Genomic DNA, 19,867 nt, shown 5'->3' with positions numbered 1-19,867 from the left:
GCAAAAATCATATCATAAGGCTTGAGTCAGTGGGCATACGTGGTAACTTACAGTATATGATTGCTCTCAGCCTGGCAGCAATATGCTAATCAGCATTATAATTATAATTCTATTGGCCATTAGTGGCCTCAGCTTCTAGAGACCCTCTGTGCACTGCAGGAGAGGAGAAGCGTTTGAGCTGGAAACAATATTATCCTATGGCATTGTAAAAGTGACAGTGGACTAAAGACTTCTGACTTACTGCTGTTCATGTGACAAGATATTAGGATAAGGATATTTACAGTAAAATGTTAAAAACCATTTCTATTTTATAAATAAATGCAGATATTTTGAACTTTATATATATATATATATATATATATATATATATATATATATATATATATATATATATATATATATATATATATATATATATATATATATATATATTCATTTATTATTATTTTTTTCATAAAGAAAATGTGTATGGTGAATGCCCTTGCAAAACTTACCTTTATTGTTAGTCTCTCATCCTTTTTACTGTCTACCAAATCATGTTTGATAACTTTGAAAAATATTAGCAAATCTTGTCCTGAACAAACAACATAGTTTGAAGTGATAATGTTCACAAAACAAACTGTGCAAGAAAAGTTATTCACAGAAGTTTAATAAAAGCTCAAGGGTTTGTTCTGATCCCTGACAATAGTAATATAGAAACTTGTCTTAGCAAACACTAGTAAATATTTCAGCAGCTCCTCACAGTAACTGCTAAATTACCATCCTGACAGCTGTGATCATGTTTGCACTTTTCAAAGGTGCCGTCTGAGATCCTACATGAGCGTCTTTGATGTTGAATAACTGCAAATTACAACTGCTGCTTTTGATAGACTTCTGCATTATTTGGATCTTCGTCATGGATTGTAATTATCAATCCTCCAATAAGTAAAACAGTGGTTTCTTGTATAGAAAGAGACCAGATTAGCTTAATATTTTCGCTTTCGTTATTTTCCTTTCTTCCAACACTTTCACAGCTCACTTTTTCAAAGTCAGCAAGTTAGTAAGTAAATACAATCTTTTCCAGAGATAAGTAAGGCTTTTTGAGAAATGCAGCTCTCTGTCACAAAAAAAGTACAACTTTTTTCAAGTTTGACATTAATTTGAAATTCAGACAACAGTTGGAAGTGAATGGTACAGATGGTGTATGTGTGTGTGTGTGTGTGTGTGTGCTGTGACGGGGTTTCCCACAGTCTCCTCCTGCCCTGTGGTGCCAGATGGTGCATTTCTGATGAAAGAGAGCAATCGATCTGTTGAGTTTCTTCTTTTCTGTCTTTAAGTTTGTCTTGGTCTCTGTAGTCTAAAGTGTCCTATTGTTCTGTTGAATCAATGTGGAGGGTTTTATCCTAATAATAAATGTCTTTACTGACATTTTGTTTAAAGTCATTCTTTCTGAATAAATGTATTTCATTAAAAAAATAACATCTTTCTGACTCCGAACATTAACATTTTATTTTAAAAGTTTAAAGGGGTCATATGATGCGGTTTAAATTTTTCTTTTCTCTTTTGAGTGTTACAAGCTCTTGGTGCATAAAGAAGTTCTGTAAAGTCTAAGACTAAAGTCTCAAATCCAAAGAGATATTCTTTATAAAAGTTAAGAGTCAACCACACCCTCCCAAAATGCCTCATTTAAACATGCCCCCACATCTATGTCACGATGTGGGAAGATTTGCATAATGCCGCCCATATGTTCAAGCAAAGAAAGAAGACGTAACTTTATTCTTGCTGTTGTTGCCAGCATTATGTTGTGGAGACGCTGTGTGTTAACTTCCAAAAGAAGACACAACTAGCAATCAGTAGTTAAGTTGTATTTACAACACTGTTCCAGAACAGTTCAACCCAAATATTCAGATGTGTGCAGTGCATTTTATGGAGGACGAGGCCTGTTTCCTGGGAGAGTAGCCTACAATGTCTGTTTCTATAAAGTGGGGCAATTCCAAGTCTGGTGCTTCTGATTCACAGCCTGTAAGCATGTTTTCATGTGTAATGGATTTGCCACTGATGATTCAAACGTGAGTTTTGAGCAGTGTGGAGTAGAGCTTGTTCTTTGTCGTTTCTCCGATCACAAATGCAGACATGGTTTTATGTTTACGCGATGCGACACACAACACAACATGTAAAAATACAGTGTAAGGCCAGTGTCACACTGGATGCGTGGCGTAAGCGTCTCAGCTGTGTGGATTGTCCGTTTTTAATTCGCTCCCATGTTAACATGTTAGAGCTTGCAGACTGCCTGTGTGAGACACGTGTCTCAGGCGCGGCCCGACCCTCGCGCGGAATACGCGTGCATGCTAGTAATAGAATCGACGCCTATTTTTCACGCGACACGCAAGCGAAAATATAAAATATGTTAATATGTCATTTTGTACACAAATACATATTAATTATTGATATTTTGATGTTTGAAAGTCTATAGGTTGACATAAATTCAGATATAAATAAATAATTATCGATTTTCAAATATTGCACCTATCAAACATAGTCTATTTTGCCATCAATAATGTTCATGTTGTCCTTTATAAGTAGGCTTTATATTTATGCTCAACATGAAGTATAGATATTGTTGTCATGAAGACAAGAGCCTGGTCTGTCCGCAGCCTCCCTCCATGTCACCTACAGTAGCAGCAGCGCGCCAGCGCCGCGTAAGGCACGATTCTAGTGTGTAAAAACACAGAAAACGCAACGCAGCCGCCACAAAAACGCATGCTCATGCCACGCAGCCAGTGTGGCCTAAGTCATTTTAATCAGTAATTATGTCCCCACTGGATGCAACAAATGCCTCGTTTGTAATTGGTTTTATTGTTTTTGTCTCGCCGTGCCAGGACACTCAGCATCACAGTATGTTAAGTGGTGTGACATTTCTTTCACATGCTTGAGGTGTTTGGCCAATCACAATGCTCTGCATAGCTGGCCAATCAGAGCACATCTTGCTTTTCAGACCGATGAGCCTTGTAAAAATCGACATGTTTCAGAAAGGTGGGGCATAGAGGAGAAACAATAATGTATAGTACAGTATGTGGAAAACAATGTATTTTTTTTAACCTTAAACCAAATAAACACATTGCATTACACCAAACACACAAAATAATGTTATTTTTAGCAACATCTTATGACCCCTTTAAAGTTAAATTACATAAACAAGTAATCATTATTTTAGTATTTTCACAGCAGTGCTGATTTTTTTTTTTTTTTTTTTTTTCAATCAACAGAAAACAAATTGAAAATTCACTATTCAAACAAGATTTTGCTATAGGCTTGTATTCACTTTGTGATAGAAAAATCTTAAAAGTCTTGCAAGTTCCACATAAAAGTGACAAGCTCAAAAACAGTATATGGTGTTTCTTAAACTCTCGTCTGCTCATTTAACTGTGAAGTTCCTAATAGTTCGTTCCAGCAGCACCATCATCATTCTTTTATTTATTCATTCTTAAACTGTGTAAATATGTAAGAAATCAGATTCTGTATAACCTGGTAGATACGTGTTATTAATCATCAGACTTACTTTCATCTTCACCTCCAATTAATCGTTGCGTATCTGATTGGCAGGAAAACCACTGCAGGAGGATTAAGATCTTAGGAGACTGTTATTACTGTGTGTCCGGCCTGACCCAGCCCAAAGCGGACCATGCTCACTGCTGTGTGGAGATGGGTCTGGACATGATTGACACCATCACGTGAGTGTTTGTGGCCAAATCTCATTTTGTTTTGACAGCAGTCACTAAGCCGGCCAGCAACATCAGCAGCTACTATCAGACTGCTTGAAAGCTATAAAGTGAGTTTATTTGTGTGTGTGTGTGTGTGAGAGAGAGACCTGCTCCACTATATTCATTTCTCTGCTCTGAATTCTAAGGCAGCTTTCACTGCTACAGTCTCTTATCACCTCACACAGGTGCTAGGATATGCGTGCACACACGCACGCATGCACGCACACACACACACACACTTTCTGTCTCACATAAGTGTAGATCTCCTGCTTTGTGCTGGTAGCAAACAGAGAAGAAATTCCTCCTGCAAAGCTCTCTCTCTCTTCAATCATCAGATCCACATTATAGTGAGGTATGAGGAGAGAATAAGGAGCTTTGAAAAAGAGGCAAATAAATATGACATGAATATATAGCATTCAGGTTTCCCACACGTTTTCAACAATGTATTTTTATTTTTTTTATTTTTTTTTCTAGGACCTTTCTTGTTGTTTGTTATGGTGATTATGCCATTTTCTGATTTAACACTTTCACGCATAGTGGTCACTACAGTGGACAGCTCTTTAAAAAGCAATTTCTTGAATTTGCACGGGTTTTCATGGCAAAGTTGCACATCAGCCTCTTTATTGGACCATGGTGCATCTTCCTATAAATTGCAACCAAGTGGCAAGCTGTTGTGTTTCGATTTTTTTCTCCCTCCAAACCAAGATGGCCAAGGGTCAGTCAGACATGCCAAGTTGCTTCCGTAATTATCCACCCATTCCTTCTATCCTAGGAGACTCTTGTAGCTAAAAAAAATATTGCAGCATCGAGCAATATCTAATGAGTCATATCACAGTAAAATTTTCCAAGGTTTGATTTTAGATTGAGAAAAAACTCTGATTAATCACATGTCCACTGTAGTGGACGTCATGCATCAATTGTTATATTTCAGCTGCAATTCATAATTATATTGTGAATATTGCTTTTGAAACTTAAAACTTAAAAACTTAATCTGCAGTGACTTTTTTACTGTAAATAAATGTATTTTTATTATTATAATGTAATTTTCCTTGACATCGAAAAAAGTCATGTGATTACGTAATGTATGACACATGTAATGCATTACTTTACTTGTTAGATCAAAAAGTAATCTGATTATGTAATGCATGTTACTTGTAATGCGTTTCTTTAATCGTTAAATCAAAAAGTAATCTAATTAAGGTAATGCACATTACTTGTAGTTAATTACTTGTTACTGTAGATCAAAAAGTAATCTAATTAGGTAATGCACATTACTTGTAGTTAATTACTTGTTACTGTAGATCAAAAAGTAATCTGATTAGGTAATGCACATTACTTGTAGTTAATTACTTGTTACTGTAGATCAAAAAGTAATATGATTAGGTAATGCACATTACTTGTAGTTAATTACTTGTTACTGTAGATCAAAAAGTAATCTAATTAGGTAATGCACATTACTTGTAGTTAATTACTTGTTACTGTAGATCAAAAAGTAATCTAATTAGGTAATGCACATTACTTGTAGTTAATTACTTGTTACTGTAGATCAAAAAGTAATCTGATTAGGTAATGCATGTTGCTTGTAACACATTACTTTACTTATAACATCAAAAAAGTAATCTGAATGCGTTATGCATGTTACTTGTAATGCATTACCCCCAACACTGATCATTTCAGATGAGATTGAAAAAACGCATTGCTAGGTTTTCTCAGAGGAGGGCTATGATAGAAATGTGCATGTCCATCTTGAACATAATCAGAATTATCTGCTAATAAGGGTAAATATCCATACTCTGGTGCACAGGAGGGAGCATCTGAGTGGTTTCCACAGTTGTACCTTGAAAATTCTGATGGAATCATGTCCTCATGTTCCAATATCAAAGATACGTGAAGTGCAACTTGTCTAAAGTTGTATAAAGCCTTTGCAATATTTCACATTTATATTTTTTGTATATACTTTATAGTTTTCACATGATTTGTTATAATTGTATTGATTAGTTTGTTAAATTCACATACTTAGCTGTTTGATTATTGTATTGTATTTAATATAGTATATCTTTAGTTATAATAACCCTCGTCCAGACAATTGATGGACAAAACCAAGTCCCATTTTACATTTTTTACTTTTTGATATTCCATTTCACTCAGATCTATGCCACAATATGGAAGAAAATATATGACTCGACTTTTGTGTCATCGCAATTTAAACACATTTTCAGATCAGTTTATCTTTTGATCTGCAAGTGAATGATTTACAATTGTTTGTGAACAGGTTTAACAAATTAATAAAAAGTAAACAAAAAGAGAGCTGTTTGTTCATCAATTTTGACATCACTATAATTTAGATGCAAATTTTATATTTAAGTAATATTTAGACAACAAGATATTTTACAGAACATTATAACTAAAATTTCACTATTTCAATGACATTTCCAGTTCCCTGGTTTGGAATAACATCTTCCTGATATTTTCACATTGTCTTGTAAATCAAAACTGTACATTTTTATTTATTTAAACCTTGCACCTTGCTTATAAAGACCACTCATGTTTCGCAATTGGAACGTTTACCTTTTTTGTGAATATATGTATATAATCAGGTCTGTTGTAGAGGCTACTGAGGTGGACCTGAACATGCGTGTGGGTTTGCACACCGGCCGTGTGCTGTGTGGGGTTCTCGGGCTCCGCAAGTGGCAGTATGACGTCTGGTCCAATGACGTGACACTGGCCAACATGATGGAGGCAGGAGGACTGCCTGGGTCAGTCACACACCACATTTAACAACATATTCAGACATTTATGCCAACTGCCACACAACCTTCATCTAGCAAGGACTATATGAGCAGAAAGGTAATCATTGGCCCCTCCCACAACAGGAAGGTTCATATCACCAGAGCAACACTGGAATGTCTTAATGGAGATTATGAGGTGGAGCCAGGATTCGGCCATGAGAGACACTCTTTCCTCAGTAAACACGCCATCGAGACGTTCTTCATCGTGCCATCACACAGACGCAAGGTACAAGCACATAGACACATGAATCCACACTAATAAAGCACTAATAAATAGCAAATAGACTATATTTACATTACATCCATGAACCATTTGCTTCTTGTTTATTTTTTTGCTATTTTTATTGCTATAATAGTACTAAGGAGGAATTACATTCTCAGAATGCATCTTAATAAAGCACAAAATTTGTTTTGAACGTTGAACCTACTATTCATCAAAGAATCATGAAAAATTGTATCATGGTTTTCACAACACTAATAAGCAGCACAACTGTATTGTACACTGATAATAATAATAATAATGTTTCTTAAGCAGCAAATCAGCATATTAGAATGATTTCTGAAGGATCATGTGACACTGAAGACTGATGTGATGATGCTGAAAATTCGGTGTTGCATCACGGGAATAAATTACATTTTAAAAGTATTCAAATTGAAAATTGCAATACAATGCAATACTCTTTCCTAATTTCCCATTTCTTCCCGCCCCCTCTCTTTCTCTCTCTCTGCAGATTCTTCCAGGGCTGATCCTATCAGACATAAAGCCAGCGAAAAGGATGAAGTTCAAGACCGTGTGTTACCTGCTGGTGCAGCTCATGCACTGCAGAAAGATGTTCAAGGCTGAGATCCCTTTCTCCAACGTCATGACCTGTGAGGATGATGACAAGGTGTGTGATTATTGCATACAGTATGTCCATCTTTATGCTATACAGTACATTGCGATGGAACAAGGAGGACCAGTGGTGGCACGCCACTTTTTCACATCAACTAAACATAGTCGACTGATATCAGATAGTTGTATAGTGAGTTTTGTAGTTAGTTTAAATAGATCCAGTAGTCTGGAATACACTACACAACCTTTGCCCAAATTTTTACCTTGGTCGACTTGACACCAGTTGTTGGAAGTCAATGCCGGTCTGCAGATTTTGGGAAATCAATATTGACAAATTTCACGGAAATCATGATTGTCACAGAATCTGTCAGAGGATACTAAACATTTTAGATATTTTGAGCCAATTTTAGAAAACTTGTCTGAAAAAAAAAAAAAAAATTGTCTGAACCGAGCATCTACCCACTGACCCACAAAATCCCTTCATTGACACCAGAAAAATGAATGAAAATTTTGTGAAAATAATGTGTAAGGAGATTGACTGAACTACTAATGAATATTAAATAACGTTTGTTTACATTTAAGTATCTGTTTAAACCCAGAATTGAACATAAACCATTGGGTTTTATTTTATGTCTAAACAGAAACAGATTTGGACTTAAAACCTAGCTACAAGAAAATAAATAAATAAATAATAATAATAAATTAAATAAACTGCCAATCCTGCAATAGATTAAGATAAATGTAAAAAATATTTGATAAAGCGAAATTCTGGTCTGATGGCCTGCAATGGTGTATTCAATTCAATTCAAGTTTGTAGTCAAGTGTCTCTGCACCACATTTACAAAGGAGTGACTCACGAATATTGATAACCTAATTAATATTCATGAGGAATGACATCACTGTGTCATTATGTCAAAAACTAGTCTTCAATCAGCAAAAAGTTCCATTGCTGCTGATATTTGGTGATTGCAGTTTTTTTTTCACAATCCTCCAAAACTTGTTAATCCAAGATCCCAAAATCACCCGCACCCACACAAATCATATTCACTGTTTTAATCCAGTCCATTTTCTAATGTCACTCCTTCAGATGAGTGGATGATTGCACACAGATCCAATCACCGCTGCAGATTTACTGTTCCCATCATGTCTGACTCTCTCTCTCTCTTTGTTTTTTGACTTGTATCATTGCATAATTATCTTACCACCACTGCATGTGTGAGAAAATATGCTGAAATGTGTTGAACACCCATCTGTTTTGTACTGTTGATGTGTGTGTAGACGAGCTTAAATGTTCATTTAAGTGAGTGTGCTGTTCTTTTTCTTTACCTAATCGTAATGGGATAGTTCACCAAAGAATGTACATTTAGTCACCATTTATTCACCCTCAAGTCAATCTAAACCTATATGTACACACATAAAGACATTTTGAAATGTTAATTCTGTCAGCCTCAAAAAAGAAAAAAAAAAAGAAAAAAAAAAGCATCATGAAAGTTCTCCATGTGATTTCTGCACTATATTTTATATCTCCTAAAGTTATATCATTGCTTTCCATAAGGAATAGACCAACATCTGTGAAACTATCTCAGCTGAACTGAAATTAATTTGTATATAAACTTGAATTTTCAAATTTGGAATCTGCTATACTGGAATTGGAAATGGATATTTTTTCTGTGTCTCCAGAGACGAGCGCTGCGAACAGCTTCTGAGAAGCTGAGAAATCGGACATCATTTTCGGCGGGCATGGTGCAGAACTCTCCCGGGACCAGAGTGAACCGTTACATCGGCCGTCTGATAGAAGCACGACAGACGGAGTCTGAGACAGCAGACCTCAACTACATTACCCTCACATACAGGAGCAGAGAGAGAGAGCAGAGAGTGAGTACACACAGTTGCATGATGGGTAAACATGTAGGCGAGAGCAGATTAGTTGTCACATGGGGGCAGTTGTCAAAGAGCAGGCTTGAACCTCTTAAAATAAAATTATTTCTTAGATTCTGACTATACTATATCATAATTGTTGTGCTATAGTTGCTGGGTGGGTAAAAGAGTAATCACCATGGAACCACAAAGACATAAATCTGGCCCTCAGATTTTAATGCCATTTTTTTAAAATAAATGTCTGGTTGGGGCAAATAGTTACAGTACATGTGTTGTAAATGTTATAAATCTATCAAAATGATTTTTAATTACAATTTTTGTTGGACAAAACAATGGTTTGATATTTTTTTTGTAAATTTACCTTTTACATTTTTGATATGCCATAAATGTTTTTTTTGTTTGTTTGTTTTTTTAGTGTTTCACCATTTAAATACAGTGAAAGAGTCAGAAATACAGTGTTATTGGCAAGTTGAATTATGCTAAAAAGCCTGCATTTATTTGAACAAAAATTATTGAAGTTTTAACAATATTAAATATTTAAGAAACATTGATTATTATGAATGTTGGAAACAGTTGTGCTGCTTCATATTTTTGTGGAAACCAAGGATTTTTCAAAAGATCATACTGACCTCAGACTTTTGAATGATGGTGTTTGGCTATGCAGAAACACACTTGAACAAAAACTTACCCTAGTAAATATCCACAGAAGTGAAAAGTGTGACAATGTACCCTGGTGTCCCTAATACAGCAATAACTGATCCAGGGAATTGGAAGTAATGACTTGGTGTAATGATGAAGTGAAGAATTTCCTCAAGACATGCACGCTGCATCCCCCACATTGTTCTGTTTTGCTTCATGACTCCCTGTCTCCTCTCACTTTCAACATCCTCTCTCCCCGTCATCTCTCTTGCTCTCTCCTTTCTCACTAGCTCTCTCAATTGCTCTGTTCTCTATTTCTTTGCATATATTCAGACCTCTCCGATCCCACCCATTTTTTATTCATGTAAGACGTCCACCCACCCTAACAGAATGAGGGCAACAGTAATGATTTGGGAAAATCTGTCAGACTCACAACATATATTCTCTTTCACACACACACACACACACACTCACACTCATGTGTGCAGGAGCACATTGGCTTTCTCTGCTCTCTCTGGAAGTATAATGACATTTCATCTGGCTATCATGATGAGGGGGATGCTGGTTTTTATACTCTAATGAAGCTTACGCAGAAAGCAGTGTGTTTTGCATTGATCTCCTGGAGGCTGCACTGGAATGACACAAAAATACATGTTACTTGTGACACTCACAAGAGATACAACAAAGCACATGTTTGCATGAATATACACCAGTGTTTCTTCAACTTTGGGCACTTTTATGTATTGACTCTCAAAATAATGTGCCATCTGATCTGTCGTATTTACCTTCCTGTGATTCTCATTTTACTCTATTTTACAGTTTTGAACTTCCAACTATTGACGAAATATCAGGTTTTATTAAACAATCTAAGTCTTCCACTTGTCAGTTAGATCCACTCCCCACTCACCTGGTCAAAGCTTGCTTATTTTCTCTATCTGTTCTAGTAATTGATATTAAACTCACATCTGGTGTGGTTCCTTCGTCTTTTAAGGTTACTATAATCACTGCAAGACTTATTATTTTGCTCATTATCGCCCAATTTCCAATTTGTACTCTCTCTCAATAATTTTGGAAAAGGTTTTTCATCTCAGGTTCATTCCCATCTTTTAAAAAATAGTCAGTTAGAAAAATTCCAATCTGGTTTCGGCCCTTTGCATAGTACAGAGACTGCTTTGGTAAAAGTTATGAATGATCTGCTGATGTCAGCTGATTCTGGACTTTTAACTATACTTATTCTACTCGATTTAACTGCAGTCTTTAAAATAATTTTTCATCAAGTTATCTTAGATAGACTACTCTCTATAGGTATTACTGGTGTCCCTCTTAGTTGGTTCAGATCATATCTCTCTGGGCACACTCAGTTTGTTCAACTTAAACATTTTCGATAATATGTTTCACCTGTTACAGCTGGTGTTCCTCAAGGCTCTGTTATTGTCCCTCTTTTATTTATTATTTATTCACTACCCCTTGGTAACATTTTTAGGAAATATGGCATCAGTTTTCATTGCTATGCTGACGCCCAGCTTTATTTATCTTCTAAGCTAAATTCTACCCTTCTTTCTACCTCTCTTTTGGGTCTGCTTACAAGAGATTAAATCCTGGTTTTCGGGTAACTTTCTCAAGCTGAATATTGACAAAACAGAAGTTCTCCCTGTTGGTTCCAAATCTAATTAGTCAAAATCCAACAGTTTTTTACTTTCTGTTGATAACTCTGTAATGTCTCCATCTACTCAGGTTAAAAGTCCTCGATAGAACTTTATCTTTTGAAAAGCGTGTGAACAATATTACTTGGTCTGCGTATCTCCATTTACGGAATATCAGCCACCTTCATCCATTTCTCACACCAAATTCCACAGCTATTCTTGTACATGCTCTAGTTACCTCAAACATTGATTACTGTAACTCTCTTCTATTTGGGCTACCTTACAAACTCCTTCACAAACTTCAACTTGTCCAGAATTCAGCTGCCCGTATAATTACTAGAACCTCCTCCATCAATATATATATCACTCCAGTTCTCTACCATCTTCACTGGCTTGCTGTTAAATATCAAGTAGATTATACTATTTTACTTCTCACTTTTAAAGCTCTTCATAATTGTGCACCCCAATATCTCTCTGATTTGATTCAAATTTATATCCCGAAGCGTATTCTCAGATCTTCTTCATCTGTTTCCCTTGTTGTACCTTCTGTTCGTTTGGCCACTATGGGGTCGAGGGCATTTAGTTGTGCTGCTCCTAATCTCTAGAATACTCTTTCACAGTCTATATTAGAAAGTCTTACTACTTTTAAATCATGTCTTAAAACTCACATGTTTAAATTAGCTTTCTCTGATAAATGTTTCATTATTTAATGCCAATATTTGTTGTATTGTTGTCTTGATTCTATCATCATCACTCAACTTTACAAAGTCCTTGAGTGCTCTGAAAGGTGCCTTTAAATAAATGTTTTATTTATCTTTTTTTTAAATGCTTGTAGATTTAACGGTCCCAGACTTTCAGTATTAAAAATATATTTAAAAATATTATGACATTAAAAAAATTCTGATAATATAACTGAATGAAATGATTACATATTTAACAACTTATTGTTTGAAAATTATTTAGTTTTACTCAAACTCTCCCTCAAGTGTGGCAGAATTTTTATCACAGCCAACAAAAAAAGGGTTATTTGTTACCAAGGAAACAAAAGAGTGGTAGTGAAGAGCGCAAATGAAGGATAAGTTGTAATGAAAACTAAGAAAATGTGTTAATATCATTTGAACAGAACATAACATTATTTGTAGTGTTTATATTTTCAATCAAGCTGCAATTTTGTCAAATTTTGTGAAAAGATGTATTTAATTGTGTGGACATTTTATTTAAGTGTGTGTGTTTAAGATGCTAGTTGTAAAATTAGCCATAGCAAGACAAAAGTCTCACCCTATTAACAAAAAAAATTAAATAAAAACTTTCCATCATTGTCATTTCATGACAAAAGAAATATTGATTTTAAATATGGTGGAAATGACATTCAAGAATGATGGTGCAGGAAAAACATGTTTTAGGGTGCCCATACAGTAGCCAAAGAAACACACGTACTGTAGAAAAACTGATTGCTACAACCTATCAAATTGTCTCTGTCTCTCTCTCTGTCACACAGTATCAGCAAGTGTATGACGATGCCTTCATCAGTGCGGTGGTTATCTCGCTTGTCCTCACTTCATTTTTTGCAGTGGTCTATTTCCTCATCTTTCCTCAGTATGTAAATCACAAACACAATACCTGACATGTCAACATAACACACCCTTTTTTTCTTTTTTTTGCCAGACACACTAAATTGATCATTTTACATGCTCAGGTGCATCACACAACATATGTTTATAACATCCTCTCTCTTTCTCTTGCTGCAGAGGTCTTCTGGTTGTGATTCTGCTGGTTCTCTGTTTATGTTTCCACATGGCAAGTGTGATGTACCTTCACATCACTCATGTGCAGGTAACACACACACACACACATGCGCACACACACACACGCACACACACACACACACACACACACACACTTGTTTTTTTGTGGTCTATCCATAGGCATAATGATTTTTATACCGTACAAATGTATTTTTCTTTCAGTACATGAGATTTGATACATACTGCATTCCAAACGGCATAAATGAAAGCATTTCTAAAGTAAAACTTTGTAATAACGGCAGATGGAAGCACAATGTCAAGCAATGCGCACGTGTCTCACAGCACATATCCTGTGCAATGAAGCTCGCCGTGATTGTCTCTAGTCTAGTGCACACACATGCCCTATGCAGGTAAAAAACCAAGCTCAGAATCGATTCTGAAATGTTCAGAATCAGTACAGAATCACTGAAAGAGTGTAACTAAATGTACAGTAATAACGATTTTGCACAAACTATTTACAGGTACAATTTAAAGGGTTGCATTTGCACCGACCGTGACGTAAGCCGGTCGACAGCGATGTCATTTGTGCGCGGCATTCAGCAGCGTTAACAAAGAAGAATAACATTAACAACAGGAGGATGGAGGACACTGTGAACAGAGCTGTGTTTTTATTGTGTCTCGTGGGTTTCACAATAATAGACAATAATGAAATGTCGCTGTACTGTATACATAAAATGATTGAAAGAATGGAAAGGAGGATTAAGAATCTCCAGCGACAAATAGCAACACTCCAGCAACCACCCAAAACACCACCCAGCAATAATCCAGAACAACACTGTAGAAACTTTGCAGTAAACAGAGCATCAACCTAACAATCACCAAGAGCACCCTACCTACAAACCATAATAGCAACACTTTAGAAACCACTTAGATTGGCCTGCCATCACCTGCAGTAACATCTAAACAGAACATCTAAGCAACCACATGACAACACCAGGCAACCATCCATAACCTTCTGGCACCAACTAGCAACCACCAAGAATGCCTTGCCATCACCTAACAATCACACAGAGCAACCCGCACCACCTAAAAGCCACAAAGCACCTTAATAACAAGCTAGAGAAAGATAACACCACCTAGAAACCACCACCAACAGTCACATTGCAACACCTTAAAAACCAACCAGAGCAACTTAGTACCACCAACCATCCATTGACCATCCACTGACCAACAACCATCCAGAACACCGTAGCACCACCTAGCAACCACCCACAGCACCTCAGCATCATGGAAGTAATTGTTTTCAGTGCATTTGTTCTTGAGGTTTGCTGATTGCTCTCTCCTGTTTTTGTCTGTGTTCTCAGTGCTCTCCTGACTGTCTGACCCTGCAGATCAGAATGGTCCTGTGCGGGTTTCTGGTGCTGCTGATGTACTCCGTGACCCAGGGGTGTGTGGTGAGTGTGTGTGTTCAGTAGAAGAGAGTGACAATTGTATGACTGAGGGTGATGCTCATAGGATATACACTGAGAAAAATATATATACTACCTTTATTTAACTTCCGAATGTGTGTTTATTTATTAGTCTCTTTCAGATGTTCTTGTCTTGAGTGTGTATGTGTTGCTGTACCTACAGGTGGAATGTGTTCCGTGGTCACTGGAGGGGAATTCTAATGTCTCCATGGTGACAGTCGTCACAGTCAACAGGACCGGCGTGGGCTCCGGGGTGTGCAAATACACTCCGTATGTATTTTTATCATGTGTGATGGCGTCGCTCTCTGTGGCTCTGTACCTCCGTGTGTCATCACTACCCAAGATCCTCCTGCTTCTCCTTCTCAACATCCTCCACACTGTCGTCATGGAGACCAGCGGCTACCGGAAGGCCATAGGGTGAGTCAAGCAAAACACAAAAGTTATAGGAGTGCGTATAGTTTGATTGTCTCAGGGTTTCCCAATCTGTGGTTTGTGAGTTGATGAAAAGATATTGAAAATGATGTAATCATAAAAATAAATAAAATATTTTGTTTACATGCATGTAATGACATTATTAAACAACATAAAAAAAACTGTGAACATGCAAAAGTGTAATTCAATTGTTAAAATATTAATTTAAAATCTTGAAGAAACATTTTTACGATCAAAAGTCTGAATATTTTCTTATCTCATTATCTGATGAGTGTCATGTTTGTGTGTGTGTGTGTGTGTAGAGGTGGATTCTTTCACACACATGGCTATGACCCGGTTCTGGCAATGCTGTTGTTTTCTGGAGCTCTAGTGCTTCACTGCAGACAACTGGACCTCAAACTCAGACTGGACTACCTCTGGGCCACCCAGGTGAGTGCACATGTATGTGCAAACATTAGAGTTTTTTGTTTCTTTGTGTGTGTGTGTGTGTGTGTGTGCGTGTGTGTCTAGTTCTAGAATGCATCATATGAACAGGCTCACACAGAATCTATGTGAGCAAAACTTGACATGGATTTATACAGTTTTGTCCATCCTTTTGCTCCTTGTAAGCTTACGTTTTTCAGCTGTGTGTGAAGTATTCCATAGTCCATTTGACAGAATTGTTCCCCAAAAATCAGTTCAGAATATGCAAAAAAAAATAAAAAATAACTCCACAGATTCAGGCAACATGCACACAGATCGTCCACAAACTATTGATTGATAGCTGTTGCATATTACACTCAAAAATGACAAGTGTGAGAAATATTTGACTGAATTTAGTTTAACCGGAAACTATAGTTATAATAATAATAATGTAAAAGAAATACAACAAAATAACACACACACAATACTGTTCAAAAGTTAGGTGTCATATCATGCTCTTCTGCTCAACAAGTTAGATTTTTTTTTTAATAAAAAAATACAGTAGCTGTACCCCTTCCATATTTTTCTTGAGAGGATTCATACAGAAAAGAAAGCACTAAATATTAAGCATCATCAGCACTGTGAAAGCAAGCTATTTCCACAGCAGCAGTGCCTTCTAGTGGATGTTTTGTTTTCAGAATATTATTTTATATAAACACAAAATATTTTGATTACTAAACTCAGTCTAAAATCTCCAGTAACTGTAATATGAGTATGTAGCGAATTGTCAATTTGTGTGTTTTGTCCACAGGCTGAGGAGGACAGAGATGACATGGAGAGAGTGAAGTTGGACAATAAAAGGATTCTCTTTAACCTTCTGCCTGCACATGTAGCTCAACACTTTCTGCTGTCCAACCCGCGAAACATGGTCAGATTTCATTTACAGATCACAAAGAATAACCCTAAAGACAACATGAGATACCAATTTACTTACATAACTTACACATACACTTACAAATTACTTACAATAATGTGACACATTACTAAGCAACTAATAAATACATACTTTCTTCAGAAAAGATAAGCACAATATGACCATATACATTTATTAAGAAAATAAACCAGGTCAGGTTTAAATTCATTCTGTCTAATAATGTACAGTACATCTCATTTGTTGTAGTTCCCTGTCACCACTTTATGGCATTGTTGTTATGATCCAGCTGCCAATTAGGTGAGAGGTCAGATAAGATGCTTTGATGATAGCATGTGTTTTGATCATGCTAATGAGATAACATTGTGATTGTGTGTAGTGTAAATGCTCAGCCACTCCATCCGGATTCGTGAACTCGTGGATTGTGAACAGTGTTAATTTTCGTAGACAAATAATTATTGTCAACAAAAATTTTTTTCACAGATGACAACGAGATGATAATGAACTAAAACTCTTTTTAAATGACAAAAACTACTACGTAAATCTATTGACATTTTCATTCAACTAAAAAAAACAAAATGAAAATGTAAGGGAGAGATGATTTGGGAAGAGATTTATTCAGAACGAATCTGCGTGGTTCAGAGGTTAGATGCGTATCCTACATATAAATTGGAAGGGACATAAGCTAACATACACTTGCTGCAACGTCGCATAAAACGTTAAAACAGGTCAATATGTGGTAGTAAGAGAAGAGCAGATATATGGATAATTCTGGCGACGGAAGAGATAGCTCAATTCGGTCCCTTTTTTTTTAAGCGCAGACACTGAAGCATACACAGAAAGTGTGTCTCAAAGTGCATGAGTACTCTTTCGCGTATCATGAACAGAGAATTACACACATACACACACACACACAAAAATAATAACACGTAAACAGTTGATTACATCTGATTGTAAACAGTAGGGAGAACTTATATCAGTACATTGCATCCTTTGCAGCTGTGAATTAGGTTTTAAAGGGATAGCAGCCTAATTTAGTTGCTATTGTCCAAGTCACTGATGTAAATCAAGTAACAAAAGAAAGACAGAAAATCATGTACTGCTCTTGACTGAAAAACTTTAGTGCCCTAAAAATTTTTCTAAATTTATTTATAGAAATAGTTACATCTACTTGAAAGAATGAAGTATATGGTAAACAAGTTGCTATAAAGATTACATAATTATCCTATCATTGGTATTTCTTTAAAAAGAAGACCATGTTCTTGTTCTTTATAAGAAGTGGTTTTATTTCATTTTAACATAAAGTCCTGCTGTCTGTCACCGCAGTTAAATCAGTGTCTATTATGATAAAATGTCTCAGATTGTGTATGTAACCATGGTTCCTCAAGGGAACGAGCCGCTGCGTCGAAACGCTATGGGGAACGCCCTCTGCGTGACCATGCTCTGAATCACGTGTAATCAGCCCAATGGAAAAACAAAACATCATAGGCGGGTGACATCATCGAACAGGAAGCTAAGGTGAGCCTTGATTCCCATCGGTGAGGGGAGGTGAGAGGACTCAAAGGCCAGGTTGATAGCCTCGACTATCCACCAGCTGAGGGTCTGCTTAGTTGCTTAGCTCCTTCTCCACAGGGCAGCTCTGTGGATGGATGTGTACAGCGCTAGAATTGGACACATACAGTTAAGCTTCTTCTGAATCGGCTCGAATGGAGCTTTACAGAGAGCCTCTAACACCACAACCAAGTCCCAGTGCGGAACACAGGACCATACTGGGGGCCTCAGCCTCAGCGCACTGCGGAGGAAACGTGTCACTAGGGGGTGATTTCCCACCGACTGGCCACCGAGGTAGACATCGTAGGCTGCAATGGCCGCCACATAAACTTTTAAGGTGGAGTGGGTCAAGCCTGCAGAGAACCTGAATTATAGAAACTCCAGAACTGTACCAACTGGGCAGTTAGCTGGGTCAAGCTGGCAGTCTTTGCACCATGAGCTGAAGAGTTTCCACCTCATGGCGTACAGTTTCCTCATTGAGGGAGCTCTGGATTAGAGTAGGGTCTCAACAACCTCAGTTGAGAGACCGGATGCTATGAGTTGTGCCCCCTCAGGGGCCACACCCACAGTTTCCACAACTCCAGGCAAGGGTGAATTATCATACCCTGCACCTGTGAGAGTAGATCTGTCCTGACTGGAATCTACCATGGTGAGCCATTAAAGAGTGAGTTCAGATCTTAGAACCATACTCTGCCCAGCCAAAACGGGGATACTAATAACAGCTGAACCCTGTCCCGGCTTACTCTTGCCAGAACTACCGGGAGCAGAGCGATCAGGGGAAACCTTACAGACGAAGCCTCGGCCAAGTCTGTACCATAGCGTCCAGTCCCAGAGGAGCAGAGTCCACCTGAGCCTGGCCAAAAACTCTCCATATCTGCTTCACCACCTCGGGGTGAAGCATCCATTCCCCGGGCCTCTGCCCCTTTCTCCACAGGATGCCTGCTACCATATTGAGATACCCAGGAATATATACTGATTTGAGTGAGAGTAGTTTGTCCTGGGACCACACAAGGATCTGGTGCACCAGCTTGTACAAAGGTCGTGAACGCAGACCTCCTTGGTGGTTGACGCAAGAGACCACTGATGTGTTGTGGTTGCGCATTCACACATGGTGACTTCTCAGATCTGGGAGAAAGTGTTTTAATGCTCGATACATGGCCAGCATCTCCAGACAATTGATATGCCATGTTGCTATTGTCCATTTCTATCGTTACACTGTGAGAAGGATCTCCCAGCAAGGACCCTGATTCAAGAACCAAGGATTCTTCCACATGTCTAAGCCACGGATGCACCGCCGCATAACCTTGATAGCTCGAAGTAGGTTCCTCTTCGGGGAAAATCCCTTGGTCTTGAGCCACCACTACCCAATGGCACGAGCGGTCTCCTTGGTGGCGTGGAGAGCGAGATCAGCAGTTCTCCTCAAATCTGCGATGTTATCAGAGTTAAGCTCCTCACCCTTATCTAGCTCCTTAAGCAGGTCTGCCTGGTATGCCTGTAACACAGATATTGTGTGCAGACACGCACCGGCCTGACCTGATGCCGCTTACCCCTTGCCCACCAGCGCTGACGTAGTACGAAGCGCCGAAGCCTTCAAGGATGATGCCGCGCCAGGGGACAGATAGCTGTCGAGCATCTGTTCAACCCAGGGTTCTGCCCTGTAACCGTGCTCAATCAACCCTGCCACATATCCATAGTAATCAGAAGCAAGGATGAAGAGGCGGGTCGAGAAAGGCTTAGCCCATGACCTCGACACCTCAATGTCGAGGTCAGCAGGCCCCTGCATGAAGGTGGTGGCCTTGACTGCAGGAAGCATTCA

The 19,867-nt window shown here is 37.8% G+C and overlaps 1 protein-coding gene across 2 annotated transcripts in view; it reads left to right on the top strand.

Moving 5' to 3' along the window:
* The window catches only part of LOC113063272 (adenylate cyclase type 1-like), a 42,496-nt gene that overhangs the window by 14,904 nt on the left and 7,725 nt on the right, over positions 1-19,867 (top strand). The window contains exons 5-15 of one of the 2 annotated variants that reach the window (XM_026233535.1): positions 3,583-3,710; positions 6,338-6,496; positions 6,614-6,755; positions 7,261-7,416; positions 9,042-9,236; positions 13,020-13,117; positions 13,270-13,354; positions 14,631-14,720; positions 14,899-15,152; positions 15,470-15,608; positions 16,381-16,497. In XM_026233535.1, the coding sequence (XP_026089320.1) occupies positions 3,583-3,710; positions 6,338-6,496; positions 6,614-6,755; positions 7,261-7,416; positions 9,042-9,236; positions 13,020-13,117; positions 13,270-13,354; positions 14,631-14,720; positions 14,899-15,152; positions 15,470-15,608; positions 16,381-16,497 (1,563 nt within the window). The remainder of the gene's footprint in view (positions 1-3,582; positions 3,711-6,337; positions 6,497-6,613; positions 6,756-7,260; positions 7,417-9,041; positions 9,237-13,019; positions 13,118-13,269; positions 13,355-14,630; positions 14,721-14,898; positions 15,153-15,469; positions 15,609-16,380; positions 16,498-19,867) is intronic. The other variant, XM_026233536.1, reaches the window with a different exon arrangement.

The sequence above is a fragment of the Carassius auratus genome, chromosome 45 (genome assembly GCF_003368295.1).
Source record: "Carassius auratus strain Wakin chromosome 45, ASM336829v1, whole genome shotgun sequence".
Lineage (NCBI taxonomy): Eukaryota > Metazoa > Chordata > Actinopteri > Cypriniformes > Cyprinidae > Carassius > Carassius auratus.
Note: the sequence above shows the minus strand (reverse complement) of the source record. Positions and strands in the feature narration are given on the sequence as shown.